The sequence below is a fragment of the Erythrolamprus reginae genome, chromosome 1 (assembly GCF_031021105.1).
Source record: "Erythrolamprus reginae isolate rEryReg1 chromosome 1, rEryReg1.hap1, whole genome shotgun sequence".
Lineage (NCBI taxonomy): Eukaryota > Metazoa > Chordata > Lepidosauria > Squamata > Dipsadidae > Erythrolamprus > Erythrolamprus reginae.
This window is the reverse complement of record NC_091950.1, coordinates 372,506,323-372,523,482: the sequence shown is the minus strand read 5'-3', so window position 1 is coordinate 372,523,482 and position 17,160 is coordinate 372,506,323. Positions and strand designations below refer to the sequence as shown.

The 17,160-nt window shown below is 38.2% G+C and overlaps 1 protein-coding gene across 2 annotated transcripts in view; it reads right to left on the bottom strand.

The window, feature by feature from the left end:
• TTC7A (tetratricopeptide repeat domain 7A) overlaps positions 1–17,160 on the bottom strand; it is a 215,511-nt gene that overhangs the window by 171,809 nt on the left and 26,542 nt on the right. For both annotated transcript variants that reach the window (XM_070734576.1, XM_070734577.1), the window contains exons 6-9: positions 17,029–17,107; positions 14,230–14,390; positions 12,496–12,559; positions 131–268 (exon numbers count right to left, since the gene is read on the bottom strand). In XM_070734576.1, coding sequence (XP_070590677.1) covers positions 131–268; positions 12,496–12,559; positions 14,230–14,390; positions 17,029–17,107 — 442 coding nt within the window. The remainder of the gene's footprint in view (positions 1–130; positions 269–12,495; positions 12,560–14,229; positions 14,391–17,028; positions 17,108–17,160) is intronic.

Here is a 17,160-nt window from a genome sequence, read left to right as displayed (position 1 = left end):
TACCTTCTGGAATGTTGCTGTCTCTAAGAACCCCTTTTCTAGTCTGGTTCATCTGTTGTATAATTTTGTTTTTATTATTTTGTTTTATATTTTGCTGGGGTCGGGCGGCATCAAATAAATAAATGCATACCTCAGAAAGCATGACATATTGTCCTCTTCTGCCCAGAGTGATACTCAGAAGGTCATAAACTGCTGACGTGCTCTGGAGACTGATGGCTCGATCATCTTTCTGATCAGGAGCCCGGCTGATTACTGCATCCTGGTTTGCCTGGGAATGAATTCAAATGTTTTTTAAAAGGACCAAACGTATCTTAGAAAAGTCTTCAGCTCTTTTTATGGGCCCAGGAAAACATTGCAGCAACAGATGTTTTCTTTCTTTCTTTTTAATTTTTTAATTGAATTTTCAAAAGGACAAACAAGGACATACAACACTAAACATTTAAGGAGCTACCATTGCTCCTCTTGTCGTAGAAGTCTAACTAATACAAAAATATAAAAAATCCTAACTATAATCAGATCAAAGCAGAAATGTCATACATGTAAGTTACATTCTTGTTATATTTAACTCTATATTTTTAATATTAAACTTATTAATTTCTTTACATTTTAAACAAAAGGAAAAAGAAAAAAGTTATTAGTAATACTATTTACTATTTCATTCTATATTATAATTAATTGTTAATACCATTTTTAAAATTCCACCAGTCATATACTTTATCCCATATTTTATAATATTCTGTTTCAGTTTGATTATTTAAACGTTTAGTCATCATATCTAGTTCTGCACATTCTATAATTTTTTTAAATACTTCAGTATCTTTTGGTATTGTTTTTTCTTTCCATTTCTGTGCGAATACTATTCGTGCCGCAACTAATATATGTATTATTAAATAATAAGTTTCTTTTTTATACTTTGTATTTGAAATACCCAATAAAAAGAGTTCAGGAGATGTTTTCAAGACTACCCTGTTTTCCCCAAAATAAGACATCTCCTGATAATAAGCCCGGTCAGGTTTTTGAGTGCATGGCAATAATAAGCACTTATTTCAGGGTTCAAAAAAAAAATAAGACAGGGTTTTATTTTCAGGGAACCATGGTAATAAAAAGAGAAAGCCAGAAAACAGTATAGTATTGTCATATATTGAAAAAAATGTGAATTCATAATAATAACCATAAAAGTCTTTTTTGTAATGTCTGCTGTTCTATGATCTGACATTCAAGCATAATTATCCTGCAATTTAATCCTATTATTTCTCACTTATCTTTGCACATCATTTTAGTCTATGCAACACTTAATGTTTCCAGTCTATGAGTCTTAGGGTTGTTTTACACTACAACAGTCATTTTCCAATTCACACTTGGTTTTGTTTCAGAAATAAATAGAAACATAATATATCTGACTGGTTATATGCTCTATATATACACTCTAAAAATCCCTCAATCACAAAGGGGGACAAAAATAGCAATTATGTTTGAGCAAATGTGAAAGAAAAACCTTGCTGGATTAAATTCAGGGCCTAGTTGACTCCAATTTATTGTTTCCAATAGCAGCCTCTGGGAAGCCCAAATACAGGATGGAGTATAACAACCTTATACTGCTGCTATTCCTCAGCAACTGATACTCAGAGTTCAGATACTCTGAGATACATCAGCCACTGAATATAATTTTAATATGTGGTGCAGAACTTAACACCCCTGAGCCAAAGGCAGATATTAGCCCCACCTGCTCAGATGTTGCTGTGTTCAAGTGGAAAACAACTATACCTGTGTCTAAATCTATATTGTCCCTGGATGGACATATCTGTCCCCCATGTGAACAATTACTTGGGATTTGTTTTTAATACAGGGCTTATGACTCTGTTTAATTTCAGTTCATGGTTTAATTATTACTGAAAGATGGCTGTAACTACTGTAGCAGTGAAATTCATGTGGATGGATTGGTCATTTCTGCCAGCTTTGAGATATTTTGGAGGTCACTTTCCTCAGCAAGAGCCAAGAAAAATAAAAGTGGAAAGCTTTATGTCTGTTTGTTTGCTAATTTTGCATCCAGAGAATCGACCAAAGTCTTGGTTTATTTTCATCCACTATCTTATAGAATTTTATGTTTGCATAATTTTTAGTACTACACCATCTGCACTGCATTTCATCATATATCCTCTTCCTGAATTTCATTATTTAACATATCAGCAAAAGAAAAATCCCAAGTAAAGAAATGAAAATGATTGAGAGATAATATATCATTAATTTCTAACATAATTCTGGAAGATAGAACTAACTGTCTGGTTGGTTGGTTGGTTGGTTGGTTGGTTGGTTGGTTGGTTGGTTGGTTGGTTGGTTGGTTTTTATACCGCAAGGCAGGGGTCCTCAAACTCTGGCCCGCAGGCCAGGTACAGCCAGCCAAAGCCATTAATCCAGTCCATGTGGCATCACAAGGCTGTCATGCATACATTGTCCTGCCCACCTATCGGCCACCACCCTTCAGCTGAGTGCAGGCCTTACGTTAGCAAGCCACATGGGCTGGAATTGGAAGGTAAGGTCACATTTGCTTGGGAAAGTGCTTCTGGGAGACAGGGAGGCAAAAATGCAATGCACGGGGACCTTGGGAGGGGAAAATGGCACCCCCTTCCTTTGCTTCTTAGCTTGGGCTTCATATATGCTCGGACTTTGGGTGGGTATCAATAAGCACTCCAAGCGGGCAAGCAGCCACAGCAGCCCTGAAGCTCCCGGTCCTGGTCAAAAGAGATTCCTGCAATCTGGTAGGCTCCTGTTAGTGTAGCGGGGCTAACAAGATGCGATCGAGCTAGGGACTGGGTACTGCAACAGCTGCCCCAGCTGCCTTCTCCCCCTCTTCGGCTGCCTGTCCTTCTTCCACTTGGCTGTTCCGGGACAGAGGCTGGCAAACTACCTGTCCCTGAAAGAGGACAGATATGTCCAGCCCTAGAGATGAAGCCAAGAAGGGCTGGCCGGCCAGCGGATCAGCGTTGTTGAACCCTGCTTCCCCGCCAGATTCTCTGTGATGCCTGCCTGGTCTGAATTGCATGCCAGACGAGCGGAATCCTAGCCCGAGATTCCAAAAGCGAACTGATACTGCCCCAATGAGAATAGAATAGAATGGAATGAAAACAGGAGAGAAGGGAATGGGAATAGGAACAGCATGGGAAGGGGAGGGATGGGATGGAATGAGAAGGGATGAAATGGAATAGCAATAGCAATAGGTGGGAATGGGAATGGCACTAGGATGGAATGCAATGGCATGGGATGGAAGGGAATTGAGTGATGTATTACAGGCAACTGCCAGGTTTGAAGGGGATCCTGCAGCTAAAAAAGTTTGACCACAAAATGGAAATAGGATGGAATGGAATGGATTTCAGTAAGGTTTCTCTTCCCCACCCCCATTTGCTATTCTAGAAAAGAGAGAGGGAGGGAGGGAGATATGAAAGATATTGATTGTAACCTCCTAGGTGCTGAGAAGAATTGCTGCAAAACTGAGTTTTCTGAAGTGAAAGACTAGACTCATAAACAACTTTAAAATGATTTACTAAAAAGAAAAGTCCAACAAAAGCAAATAAAACATCCCCAGGGGGAAAGCAAATTAAAATTTAATTTGTCTGTATTATTTAATGGACTGCTAAATTGGCAAAACGGACTGCTAAATTGGCCACACCCACCCAGTCACATGACTACCAAGCCACGCCCACCTAGCCAGTCCGCCTGCCCCCACAGTCTGAGGGACAGTGAATTGGCCCCCTGTTCAAAAAGTTTGAGGATCCCTGCATAAAGAGTTAAGCAAAACATTCACCACCAAAAAACAGATCTGAAATTTTAGAGGACAAATGAATGGGAAGAATTTCAGTAGGGTTTTTGTTTTGTAATTTTAACTAGGATTTACCTATTTTAGTTCATACAGTATAATTTTTACTTCTGTCAAGGACCATGTGCGGGAAAGACATACCATATTTTTCTCCGAGTCCTCAGAGAGGGGCCGCATATAAATCCAAATAAGTAAGTAAGTAAGAGAGAGAGAGAAAGAGAGAGAGAGAAAGAAAGAAAGAAAGAAAGAAAGAAAGAAAGAAGAAGGAAGACAGGAAGGAAGGAAGGAAGGAAGGAAGATAGAAAGAAAGAAAGAAAGAAAGAAAGAAAGAAAGAAAGAAAGAAAGAAAGAAAGAAAGATGCATCTTTCCCCTGCCAAAAGAGGGTGGAAATGTTGGTGCGTCTTATACATATATTTTTGGCCTCTCAAAGCCCTGCCTCTGGATCCCATTTTTTGAAAAATGGGCCTGTTTTTCGCAAAAATGAGGTGCACAGGGGATTTTGGAGGCCTGCAGATTGTTCCTGGGTGCTGGGGGAATGAAAAAAACACAAATGTTTGTGGGATAAAAATGGCCAAAAAACAATCCCTTTTTCACAAAACCAGGAATATTTTTGCCTTTCCCCAGAAGCACTCTGCAAGTTTCCAAACCTTCTTAGTGAAAAATAAGTGAAAAATGGGTCCATTTTGTGAAAAACGGGGTGCACAGAGGGTTTAGGAGCTGCTCCTGAGAGCCAGGGAAGTCAAAACCTTTTTTTCCTTACCTACATCTTTGAAATTTTGGTGCATCTTATACACCAATGCATCTTATAATACAAAAAATACGATGTGTAACTTATTTAATGAAGGATAAGAGATGAAAGTTGCTTTGGAAATTATTCTTTTGTGTATCATAATCAACAATACTTCTTTATTCCAGAGTAAAGGAAAATTTAAAAGATACACATTGAGATGTGTTGAGATGTACAGATGTGTACAATAATCAGAAGTGTTAATTAACATCTTTCCATTTAGTACACTGTACTATTTAAAAGTTTCTGCATCAGAAACACTGCTGCACCATTGATTTGTGAAAAATAGCTGCACTGAACAAACCTCCTCATGTTCTGAAAACTGGTAATCAGCCTCACATCAGAGTCAGCTATTTTGAGCATTTGTCAGTGAGCCAAACTAGGAAATGTTAAAGCAATGCCTTAGCACAGATTGCCTTAGCAGATAAAATATTCACTTGAATGAGCAAATTACCATAATTTTGGGGATTACCAAAAATAAAAGATACATGTAACTCCATCTAAAGACTTGGTGAAATACGGACCAGACTGGGCATTGTGCAAAGGGAACACAACTAGAGTTCAGATCCCAGGAAGTGAAACATTTTCAAAGAAACACTTTCAACTTCAGTTGCCTTTTGGAAAAAGCAGCTTTGGGACAACTATGACCTGGATGATTGAGACTCTCCATTGCCATTAATCAGAGTGAAACAAAGTTCATAGTCTTTCTATACACAAATGTACTGAATTTATCTTCATTTCAGAATTCATTAATGGGGAGATGAGCATAATTTGCTGAAAATTATACTCATAATATGCATTGGCAGCTTGTAGCAAATGCCGGATACACATTCATGTACATTAGGGATCTGTAGATTCAACTGGGCTTCTCACCAATTTAAGAATAATTTTCAAGTGGTTTTTAGAGATCAGCTCCAGATCAGAATAAACAGAGCCCGGGAAATTAGCATCCTGTCAAATGTAAGCTCTGTCAGATGAGGCTGATGGGAATTTATTTATTTATTTATTTATTCATTCATTCATTCATTCATTCATTCTGTCCAATACACAAATACATAGGAAGAAAAATAGACATGAAGTAATATATATAAGGGTAAAAGTGAACTTAGAGGAGAGGACATCTGAAAGGAAGAAAATATATATGATAAGTTAGAGAAAGGAAAGACAATTGGACAGGGGACGAAAGGCACACCAGTGCACTTATGTACACCCCTTACTGGCCTCTTAGGAACCTGGAGAGGTCAATCGTGGATAGTCTAGGGAGAAATGTTGGGGGTTAGGGGTTGACACTATTGAGTCCGGTAATGAGTTCCACACTTCGATAACTCGATTGTTGAAATCATATTTTTTACAGTCAAGTTTGGAGCGGTTCGTATTAAGTTTGAATCTGTTGCATGCTCTTGTGTTGTTGCGGTTGAAGCTGAAGTAGTCATTGACCAGTAGGACGTTGCAGCATATGATCTTGTGGGCAATACTCAAATCGTGTTTTAGGCGCCATAGTTCCAGGCTTTCTAGGCCCAGGATTTTTAGTCTAATTTCGTAGGATATTCTGTTTCGAGTGGAGGAGTGAAGGGCTCTTCTGGTGAAATATCTTTGGACATTTTCAAGGGTGTTGATGTCTGAGATGTGGTATGGGTTCCAGACAGATGAGCAGTAGTCTAGGATGGGTCTGGCAAAAGTTTTGTAGGCTCTTGTGAGTAGTGTGAGATTGCCTGAGCAGAAGCTGCGATTGGGGTTCAACAGCTTCTGGAATCTAGTAATTACTTACTGTTGGAATAAACAATATTAGGCTGAGTCTTATCTGTAAATGCCTATGTACCAGAGATCTCAATTTGTCTCTCTTTTTCTCTGACATAAATCAACCATCAATTATAAGAATCCTATTTAACTGAGCCAGGAAATACGCCTTTTGAATAGAAGAGGTAAACTTGAATAAGTAAATAATAAACAAGAACAATTTTTCCAAGATCAAATGCCAGGTGTCCATAATACTTTGTATGAATTACTCCAAGCTTTTCTTACACTCAACACAATATTCAATAGAATTAGCCAGAGACCGCTTGTTTCAAATAAGAGAGGCGGCAGCCCTTCTTATCTTAGAAACCTTGTGATCCCTTGTGCTGGTCAGGGATGTCAGGGAAATATCAAATTGAAAGGGACACATTAGCCAACTAGTAAGGTGAAAATCAATGCCACAAACATGGCCCATAACAGTTATATAAATTGTTTATTTTTATTTATTTATTTATTTATTCTTTGTCCAATACACAATACATATGGAAGAGAATAGACATTGGGTAATATATATAAAGATAATATGTAAAATAGAAGAGAAAGTATATGAGAGGAAGAAAATATATATGATATATGGCATAAAGGAAAGACAATTTCCTGCAGAGAGGGGCGGCATACAAATCTAAAGAATAAATAAATAAATAAATAAATAAATAAATAAATTGGACAGGGGATGCTAGGCACACCAGTGCACTTATGTACGCCCCTTACTGGCCTCTTAGGAACTTGGAGAGGTCAATCGTGGATAGCCTAAGGGAGAAATGTTGGGGGTTGACACTATTGAGTCTGGTAAAGAGTTCCACGCTTCGACAACTCGATTGTTAAAGTCATGTTTTTTACAGTCAAGTTTGTACTTCAAGGTACCAAATTGTACTTCAAGGTACCAAAGAAGAAAAAAAAGATTTTCTATATGTAAATTGAAACATTGCAAAAATGATTGTGGATTTTGTGGAGGTGGTGAGAGCGGGAGAAAGAGAAAAAAATGTTGATGGGAAAATGTTCCTTTTCGAACTCAATTTCTAATTCTTGCTAATATGAAGCAGCATCTGGAACTAACTTCAAAAGCTGCTGGAGGGTGTATACAATTAAAACAAGCTTGGAGTGTTTCTTGAGGACAGCTTTTTTATTTGCACCAAGGACTTGGTCTCACCATGCATTCTGTAAGCTTGAGGCTCTGCATATTTATGCATGCAGCTAAATACATTTGATTTATTCAAGGCCTTAAAATTGGCAGGGTGAAAACAAAAGAAAGATTTTACACAATTGGGCCTATGGAATTGAAAACATTGTGACTCATGTCCCTAAAATAAATAAATACCGGTATTAAAATTAAGATTTCCCTTAGTAAAGCATCTTCATAATCTCATGTATATAAACCAAAGGAGTTGACTAATTTTGATGAACTATATTTAGGGCTCATTCTCACAACCTACTTCCTATTGCACAAACACTGAGCAGGCTATTTTTGAGGGACATGTCTTAATGGCATTACCTTTTACTCATCATCACCCTTTCACTGAAAAAGTTTCCGGTCATCTTTAGCTGTTCTGATTTAGAGTAGTGTACTAACTCAGATCTCCCATGTGGACAATATAGGATACCTTAAGGATGAAGTTGGCGATGCCACTACTTCTCTCCAATTACTCTGTTAAGTCCATTGGGGGAACAGCTCTTCCATGACCAGTCACCATGAACTTCTATGGTCATTTTGGCTTTGGCTGTAAGAAACATCTTGTTTTTTGCAGCATATTTCTCTTTTTGATAGGACTATCAAAGTCACAGTAGTCTGAATGCAGATCTGAATGCCACATACCTCCCAGACACCAATAAGATCACACAGAGGCCTCCTCCAGGTACCATTGACTAAGCAATACAGGTTGGTGGGACCGCAGGGGAGAGCCTTCTCTGCAGCTGCCCCAGCTTTATGGAACCAACTAACCCCTTGATACTGTACTGCTCCCACCCTACTGGCCTTCCGCAAGGCCACAGAGACCTGGCTTTGCCGGCAGGCCTGGGGGCCATAAATTGTACCTCTTTCATGGCCAAACTTTATGAATGGTGTGTATGTATAAGATTTGATTACTTTTTTTAATATAAATAGGTTTTATCACAGGGTCAGTTTTAGAGATTATATTCAACTTCATTTTATTGCTTGTATCTTTTTGTATTGTATCATATTATTTTGTAAGCCGCCCTGAGTCCTTCAGGACTGGGCAGCATAGAAGTCGAATGAATGAATGAATGAATGAATGAATGAATGAATGAATGAATAAATAAATAAATAAATAAATAAATCTTTCAGGAAATCAAAAGATTAAGATCAAGGATGCTTAATCCTGGACTCCTACTTTGGGTTCAGGAGAAGACACAAATGGGAGAAGGAAGAAACTAGACAGGTATAAAGCCAGAAAAGGCTGTAAAAATAAGATAATAATAAATAGTAAGTTTTAAAATAATAAAAAAGAGTAAAGATTCATAGCTGCTGGGATAAACCTGATTTGAAATGAGACAATCCAGAAAACAAGCTCAGGATCCAAAAAGATCTTGACAGACTTGAACAATGGGCCCTATCCAACAACATGAAATTTAATGTGGAGTAAAAGAAGGTTTTATAACTTGGCAGGAAAAAAAATAATGTACAAGTACAGATTAGATAAAATCTGATTCTATAAATGGCCAAGATATACATATCAAGACTCTAAGATTCTATAAGCTAAGTCCTTTCGCACTGTAATAAAATTGTCTACTCTAAATATGTGTACAGTAATACCTCGTCTTACGAACTTAATTGGTGCCGGGAGGAGGTTCGTAAGGTGAAAAGTTCGTAAGACGAAACATTGTTTCCCATAGGAATCAATGGAAAAGCGATTAATGCGTGCAAGCCCAAAACTCAGAAACCTGGAAGCCGGCCGCCACCACCAAAGGAGGCTTGAGCCTCCCTTTGCCCCATGCTGCTTCGCCCTGCCTGTTGTCCTGGGCGAAGTGCTGGGGGGAGGGAGTCAGGAAGTTCGGGTTTGGTGTTCTGGTTTGGGAGGCCGCTGGGAAGCCCCCCGGCTGTTTTAAAAGGTAACAGCCGGGCGGCGGGACTTCCCTGCAGCCTCCCGAACCTGAACATTTTCCGTCTTACGAACCCGCCGACGCCTCTGAGAAGCCCCGCCATCCGGCTGTTACCTTTTAAAACAGCCAGGGGGGCTTCTCAGCGGCCTCCCGAACGCCGAACCCGGAAGTTCGGGTTTGGCGTTCAGGTTCAGGAGGACGCTGAGAAGCCCCCTGGCTGTTTCAAAAAGCAACAGCCGGGCGGCGGGGTTTCTCGGAGGCGGCGGCGGCGGGTTCATAAGACGGAAAACATTCGTAAGAAGAGGCAAAAAATTTCTGAACCCCGGGTTCGTATCTCGGGTTGTTCGTATGGCGGGGCGTTCGTATCATGAGGTACCACTGTATTTTTGATTGCAAAATGTTCGACACAAATGTTCAGGGAACCAATTGGTAATGGTTAGCTTTCCAATTGATACATAACATTGAGTCTAGAACCCATCGGACACCACTCTGAAAGTATTCCATATTAGACTATGGGTGGGCAGCAACATTGCCTGATTTTTTTGGTGAGATGGGGTAATGCTGGGCTATGGGGGCAGCACAGTTTATGTAGAAATAACTCCTGACTCAAGAATGTGAGGAAAGTGTGTTAATATGGCCTTTTAACAGTACGTGTAAATATACAGCTATCATAGATTGCAAAATAAATATGAAATATGATTATATCATGGCATATCCATTCACACTATATGAACATGTAAACAATTATTTTGCTTCAGAGTAATTGGATTGTAACTCTCATGAGCAATTAAGCTTGTAAGCCTTAGAAATTCCCTTAAACCACATTGGCAAAGGCTGTGTTCATTAACACAGCTGTTGTAGGTAATGGTACCCAGTTGATCTATTCTGTACTATTAGCATTTCAGGAATCCTGCTGTTTTACTAAAAGCACTGATTCTTTTTAAAAATTTCAGTATGGGGAAAATAAAATTTAGATCAGAAGACAATGCAAAAGATAAACTGAAATCAAAAATAGTAGGCACAATACATTCATTCTTTTGACTCTAAGTAGCTTTGCAAACATAAATGTTGTGTTTCCTCCGGCCCACAACATAACTGGAAACACAATATCTTGCAGTCAAAAGTCCAAAGTTTTAATGAGCAATGACGCAATTCCTCAGTCTTTAAAGAAACTAATTCTTCTACAACCTTTGATTAGAAGGTTGGCCAGATTTATGTTCCATTATTTTACTTTTGTAGAAGTAGAGAGTTTTAAAACCAATTAAAGGTTAAGAACTTTTAGCCCAATCTGGGAGTGTCTGCAGTCTATACAAAAAATATCAAGGTGGCAACCATGATGGGTGCAATCAAATCTCTGATTAATTTTACATCAATGAATGTATATATTGGTATGTATCAACCAATACACTGATACATACTCTGAGGACATCCCTTTTCTCATCTTTCCTTTATAGTTGGGAGGAAATGTAAAAATGGTGTGATTTAAGTTTAATAGATGACCTCCCAGGAAAGCCAGTACCCTTGATTCCATCATCTTATTCGACCACCATAAAAACGCTTTTAATCAAAGAAAAATATGTCAGTTCCATCTATTTGATTCTCAGTCGCCTGAAGATGAAACTGCCCAAAATAATTGCTCCCAAGTAAGTCTGAATAATTCATATTTGCATATATTTCAGAAACATATAAAAACTGCTCTAACACAAGCATTATACAGTACATTATACATATTATGTACATTATGATATACATATGTACAATTGTATTAATTCGTAATATAATATTATGAGCTGCGGTGGCGCAGTACTGCAGGCTACTTCTGCAGACTGCTGACAGCTGGCTGCCTACAATTTGGCAGATCGAATCTCACCAGGCTCAAGTTTGACTCAGCCTTCCATTCTTCCGAGGTGGGTTAAATGAGAACCCCGATTTTGGGGGGTGATATGCTGACTCTGTAAACCACTTAGAGAAGGCTGTAAAGCTGTATATTGCTATTGCTATTATATAATACAAAATAAATATGATGCTTGCCTAAAAGTATCCAAAGCAGGACAGCAAACTGCACCCATCCTTTGCATTCAAGGCCAGTCATTTTGATTCTGCAATACACCAGCCATTGTCCTTCTCTCTGCTGCTATAAATGGCTTCCAAACACATCAAGCTAAGGCAAGCTCTAAGACCTGCAGCTTACAATGGGCCTACCCCACAACCATTTATGTTGCATACAATGGAATATTTTTATTTATTTGAATAGGAAAGGCAAAAAGCACCTCTCAGTACTCAATTCTAAGCTGCCAGTCTACATCAAACAGGGCACCAGAAGTATTAAAGTGCTGAATTGTTGGAAGTGCTCTGAACAATTCTAAGGATTGATTATAAATGACTAACAAGTTGCTAGCTTTTCACAACACCTGCCTAAAGCATCACTTCAGTTTGTTCAGCCTCTAACTAAAATGAAACAAATTCTCATGTAACTGTTTAGGATTTTAGTCTTGGGAATGAACTCTTGGGACTTCCCTGTATATTCACCATAAAGCCAGTTCTGTGGTATAATCTCCTGCTGTTTATTTTGTTTATTTAATTCTTAGAAAAGCATTATAAAGTCTGTCTTCCTTCTCCAGAGAAGGATAAATCCATCAAGTCCAAGAAAATGGATTCAGAATTTTTTTAAACAAATAAACAAACAAAAGACTGTTTTCTCATTAAACCTATTCTGGGATTGGGGAAAAAATTGTCCTCCTGTGACACTAAGAAAAATTCACCAGATTGAAACACATTTTCTATTACATTTTTCAGGCAATTCATTCAATGCTTATTTAAAATTGGGCACCATTTGGTAATTTTTATTTTTTTTTTAAAACCAGCCAATTCCTCCATAATGTACAAGATAGTTTTATGTTCAATCCATAGGTATGCTTTTGTGGACTTGAATTGAATTTGTAGCTTAGAAAAGACACCTGGAATTCCCTTCATAAAAGCATAATGGTGATTATTATTAAATGCTTAATTGCTATCCCTCTTTACAGCTATTTTTATATTGCTTACCATGGATTCGCTGATCAGGAGGAGGAGGAGAGCTTCTTCAACGTTGTCATGGGGGCTATAAATGCTGAAAGACAAACAGGCTTTTTCAAAATATAAGCAACAATAAGAACTATGCTCAGGGGAGACTCTTGTTAATAGCAACACAGGATTAGTAATGTGAAACATCTCATGCATGATTAATTTGTTATATAATCTTTTCTTCAGACTGGAATGACTAAAAGCTATAGAGAAGATAACTCATTTATGAGGAAGGAGAGCAAATGATTGGTCATGACAACTAGACACAAGAACAGTTTTTCGCTGAATGTCATCACTCTGCTAAACAAATAATTCCCTCACCACTCTCAAACTATTCACTAAGACTGCATTACTATTAGTCTTCTCATTGTTCCTATCACCCATCTCCTCCCACTTATGACTGTTTGATTATAACTTGTTGCTTGTATCCTTATGATTTATATTAATATTGTTTCCTGATCGCTTATTTGTTCTCTGTGACAATCATGATACTTGACAAATGTATATTTTCTTTCATATACACTGAGGCATATGCACCAAAGACAAATTCCTTTGGTTTCCAATCACGCTTGGCCAATAAAGAATTCTATTCTATTCTATTCTATTCAAACAATTTAGCTCCTGGGTGTTCTGACCATATTATTATTATTATTATTATTATTATTATTATTATTATTATTATTATTATTATAATATTTGTATGCCGCCCCTCTCCAAAGAATCTAAAGCATTTGGGGCCAGATTTCCTGGGCATGGACCAGCTTATGAGAACCCTGCAACAGAGGGATGATCCTTCAAAAAGAGCTGGTTGACTGATTTCCAGGACCTTGTCTGATTTGGCCCCCTCATATTTCCAATCGAGATATGTGTGGCATTATCTCTATTAATATGACATTCATTTTAGCAGATCCTCTACTCAATGACACTGGCAAATTTATATTTGCCTTTCTCTATTCAATTGACCTATTAATGTAAGAGAATTTTAAAAGCCTTTAAAAATTATTTTTAATAGTTGTTTTAATTTCTGGTGTACTCTGTGTAATTATATATTTCCCATGGGATGTTTTACTTACTATTTATTCAATGCACTGAAACCTACCCCAAAGAGTATGTATGTATGTATGTATGTATGGATGGATGGATGGATGGATTGATTGATTGATTGATTGATTGATTGATTGGATTTGTATGCCGCCCCTCTCCGGAGACTCGGGGCGGCTAACAGCAACAATAAAGCAGTGTACAATAGTAGTCTGATGTTAGAAACAATTAAAAACCCATTAATATAAAAAACCATACATACATATATACATACCATGCATAGAATTGTAAAGGCCTAGGGGGAAGAGGATCTCAATTCCCCCATGCCTGATGGCAGAGGTGGGTTTTAAGCAGCTTACGAAAGGCAAGGAGGGTGGCGGCAATTCTAATCTTTGGGGGGAGTTGGTTCCAGAGGGCCGGGGCCGCCACAGAGAAGGCTCTTAAATTGATTTAAAATTAATTTATTTGTCTGTCTATTTGTTCAATTTCTAGCCGCCCTTCTCCTGAGCCTCAGGGCAGCTTACAACCAAATTCAATACAGAGTTTAACACACCCCCACCTCAAAAAAAAACTATTACCAGAGACTTCTAACAGAATACCTGGCTATAATTTCTAATTAATAGCTCTCTTCCCTTTCAATAGTTGAGATGTTTTAAAAATTCTATAAGTCCGTACTTATCTCCAGCGTGTTGCTCTAGTTTTCGACGTAAGGTGGAACAAATGTAAATATCATCCTCTTTCTTCATGAACTCGGGAAGTGGGTCAGATAAGGGACTCCAGTAACAATCTTCACTTAGGGAGTGGAGCAGCAGCTCTGCCAGTTGTTTGGTAGCTGTCTGGTGAAGAATGGAAAGAAACTAGAAAATACATTCTTAAAAACTCAAAGGACAGATTTCATCTTATGCTATGGACCAGTATAAGAAGGAATAAACAATAGTAAGTATTACGGAAGGGAGCTCTAAAGAGGCCAACACAATAAATATTGCTGCTCAGTATACGTGTCTGTAGGTGTTAGCATGTGTACCTTATATGTTTGTATTTAGGCTTTTATGGCACTTTAGTATAGACAGCGACAGTAAATGTTATTTGAAAATGGAACTTTCCTCTAAAAGCATCTACTTCTTGTCTTTTCAGTGGGTGTTTTCTTTATTGCACAGTTCAGCAGTGATATTAATTTATTTCACTTTCATTATGAATAACACCAAACCAAAAAGCAACTCTATATTTTATTTATATTAGCTTCTGGCAAAGCAAAGAAGAAAAAGCATTTTTCAGCTTAGAATACATTTTCTGGTCACAAGTAAAATTTACACCCTGTCATTAAACATTCCAAATTAATTAACAGATTAATTCTACCTCAAACTTATTATGTCCATAATATTAAAACAAATTATTGAAATTATTGGTAGCACAATGCAAGAATGTAAGACTTTATCCTTCCAGGGCATATTAAAAATAAGAAATAACAATGCTGTTAATACATTATGGTAAATGGGGTTATATTCAAATGTCACAATATAACTCAGCCTTATGCATTTTCCCCTCCAGCTTAGTCCAGGAGAAGATATTAGATTTTTTTGGCTTTCATTTTTTATTAAGCACACTAAAAAGGATACATGTGAATGTTAAGCTGTGATTATTAATAATAATTAGGACTTAATCCTCTGATTGCCTCTGCTATTTTTCTCACTGGGTCTACACGTTCCATTGGTTCCTTGATTATCTCATCCATAAAACTGGACAATCATTTTGGGTCTGTGGCCTCCAGCTATAATCCTGAACATCCCTAAGACCTTCCAGCTAGGGCAGTGTTTCCCAACCTTGGCAAATTGAAGATATTTGGACTTCAACTCCCAGAATTCCCGAGCCAGCATTCGCTGGCTGGGGAATTCTGGGAGTTGAAGTCCAGATATCTCCAAGTTGCTAAAGTTGGGAAACACTGAGCTAGGGCACCAACAGGAAGAAATTATTGCAGCTTAGCAGCCACCATGAAAAAGAGTTGGCAAAACAACTGGCTCAGTTCAAATTGGATCTGACCGAGAAGGAGGGTCAGCAGAAGCACCTCATTGAGGACTAGGAGCACAGGCTTTCCAAGTAGAGGGAAGACCTGTGGGAGTGCAAGGCCAGGTACTGGCACCTGGAGGTTCAGTGGGCTCAGCCAGTTCTGAGCCATGATGAAGTCCTACCGGAACAAGGCTCTCTGGCTCATCGCCATCAATTTATGCCTGTTTTTTCCCCACAAAAATGGGGGCATTTTTGTCATCCCCTAGCACCCAAGAGCTCTCTACAGGTTTCACCGATCTTTTCCCCACCCTGTTTTTGTGTGGGGGGGGGGGGAAGTGGGTGAAAAAAGGCCCGTTTTTTGCAAAATCTCATGTGTTTTTGCCTTCTAATTACCCATCTAGCATGACTGGAGGAGGAATTCTGGGATTTTGAAGACCCCTGGGCCAGGAGTGGAAGGGTCTTCAAACTTAGCAAGTTTAAAACTTGTGGACTTCGACTCCCATTCCTGAGCTAGCATGACTGGAGGAAGAATTCTGGGAGTTGAAGTCCGCAAGTCTTAAAGTTGTCAAGTTTGAAGTTTGTAAAAAGTGTAAAAAATATCCTGCTACACTGGTATTTTATTAAATAATATATTACTACACCATTTGGTTCAGAATATTTTTTTTCCTTGTTCTCCTCCTCTAAAATATAGCTGCATCTTATACTCCGGTGTATCTTATATTCCAAAAAAATGTGGTGCTTTTTTTTCCCTATGTCATCATGTTTTGAAACAGACTGGATGCGGGACCCATGCTTCATTCTTTAGATACTGCAAAAATTTACATTAATATTTTGACATGCAGATGGTTATAAATGGTCATACTATGCAGCAATCTGGATGTGGGTGCAGCATCTTTGGATGCTAAAACTGGCATTCAGCATACCATCAGTTGCTAGAACGATGGGACTATATTTCTTGCAGTTCCTGTGATTTGTAGTTGCTGTTGCTATTGCTAAAAATGTTCCCAGAAACACACCAAAGCTGACTGAAATAGCTCTTGGAGGAAAGAAGGATTCTGAAACTCTAAAATAAAAGTTGGCCCATCATCAACTCAAATTCCAAACCTCTGATCCAATATGTTCAAATGCAACTTTTGAACCTCTTCCTTTCGTCTCTATCAGTATGCTGCTTTTACCAAAATGTGAAGAAAGCTCAAACGTTGGCAAGACTATATTTTTTAAAAATTTACATTAGGCAGAGATGCCTAATTATATAATTTTCTCCCATCTAGATTTTATAATAATCTTGTGTAGTGGAAAACACTACCAAGTTATGTTAAATTCCATTTGACCATATTAATCAAATGGTTAACTTAGAAATGGAACACTAGCTTACATGTTAAGAAGAAAGGAAGAAAGGAGGGAGGGAGGGAGGCTGGTTTACAGGCTTTTGCCAAGAGAGCTAGTGTGGAATCCAGAGATTGAATTTACCATTCTGAAGCTCAGAGTAGCCTTTGTTTCCATGGTCCTTAACAATTCTCTTAGATTTCTTATTCCTTGAATAATATTGCTAAAGGGGGAAAAAAAGTCAAGTGTGAAAAACAAGGCTGAATTGTCCATGAA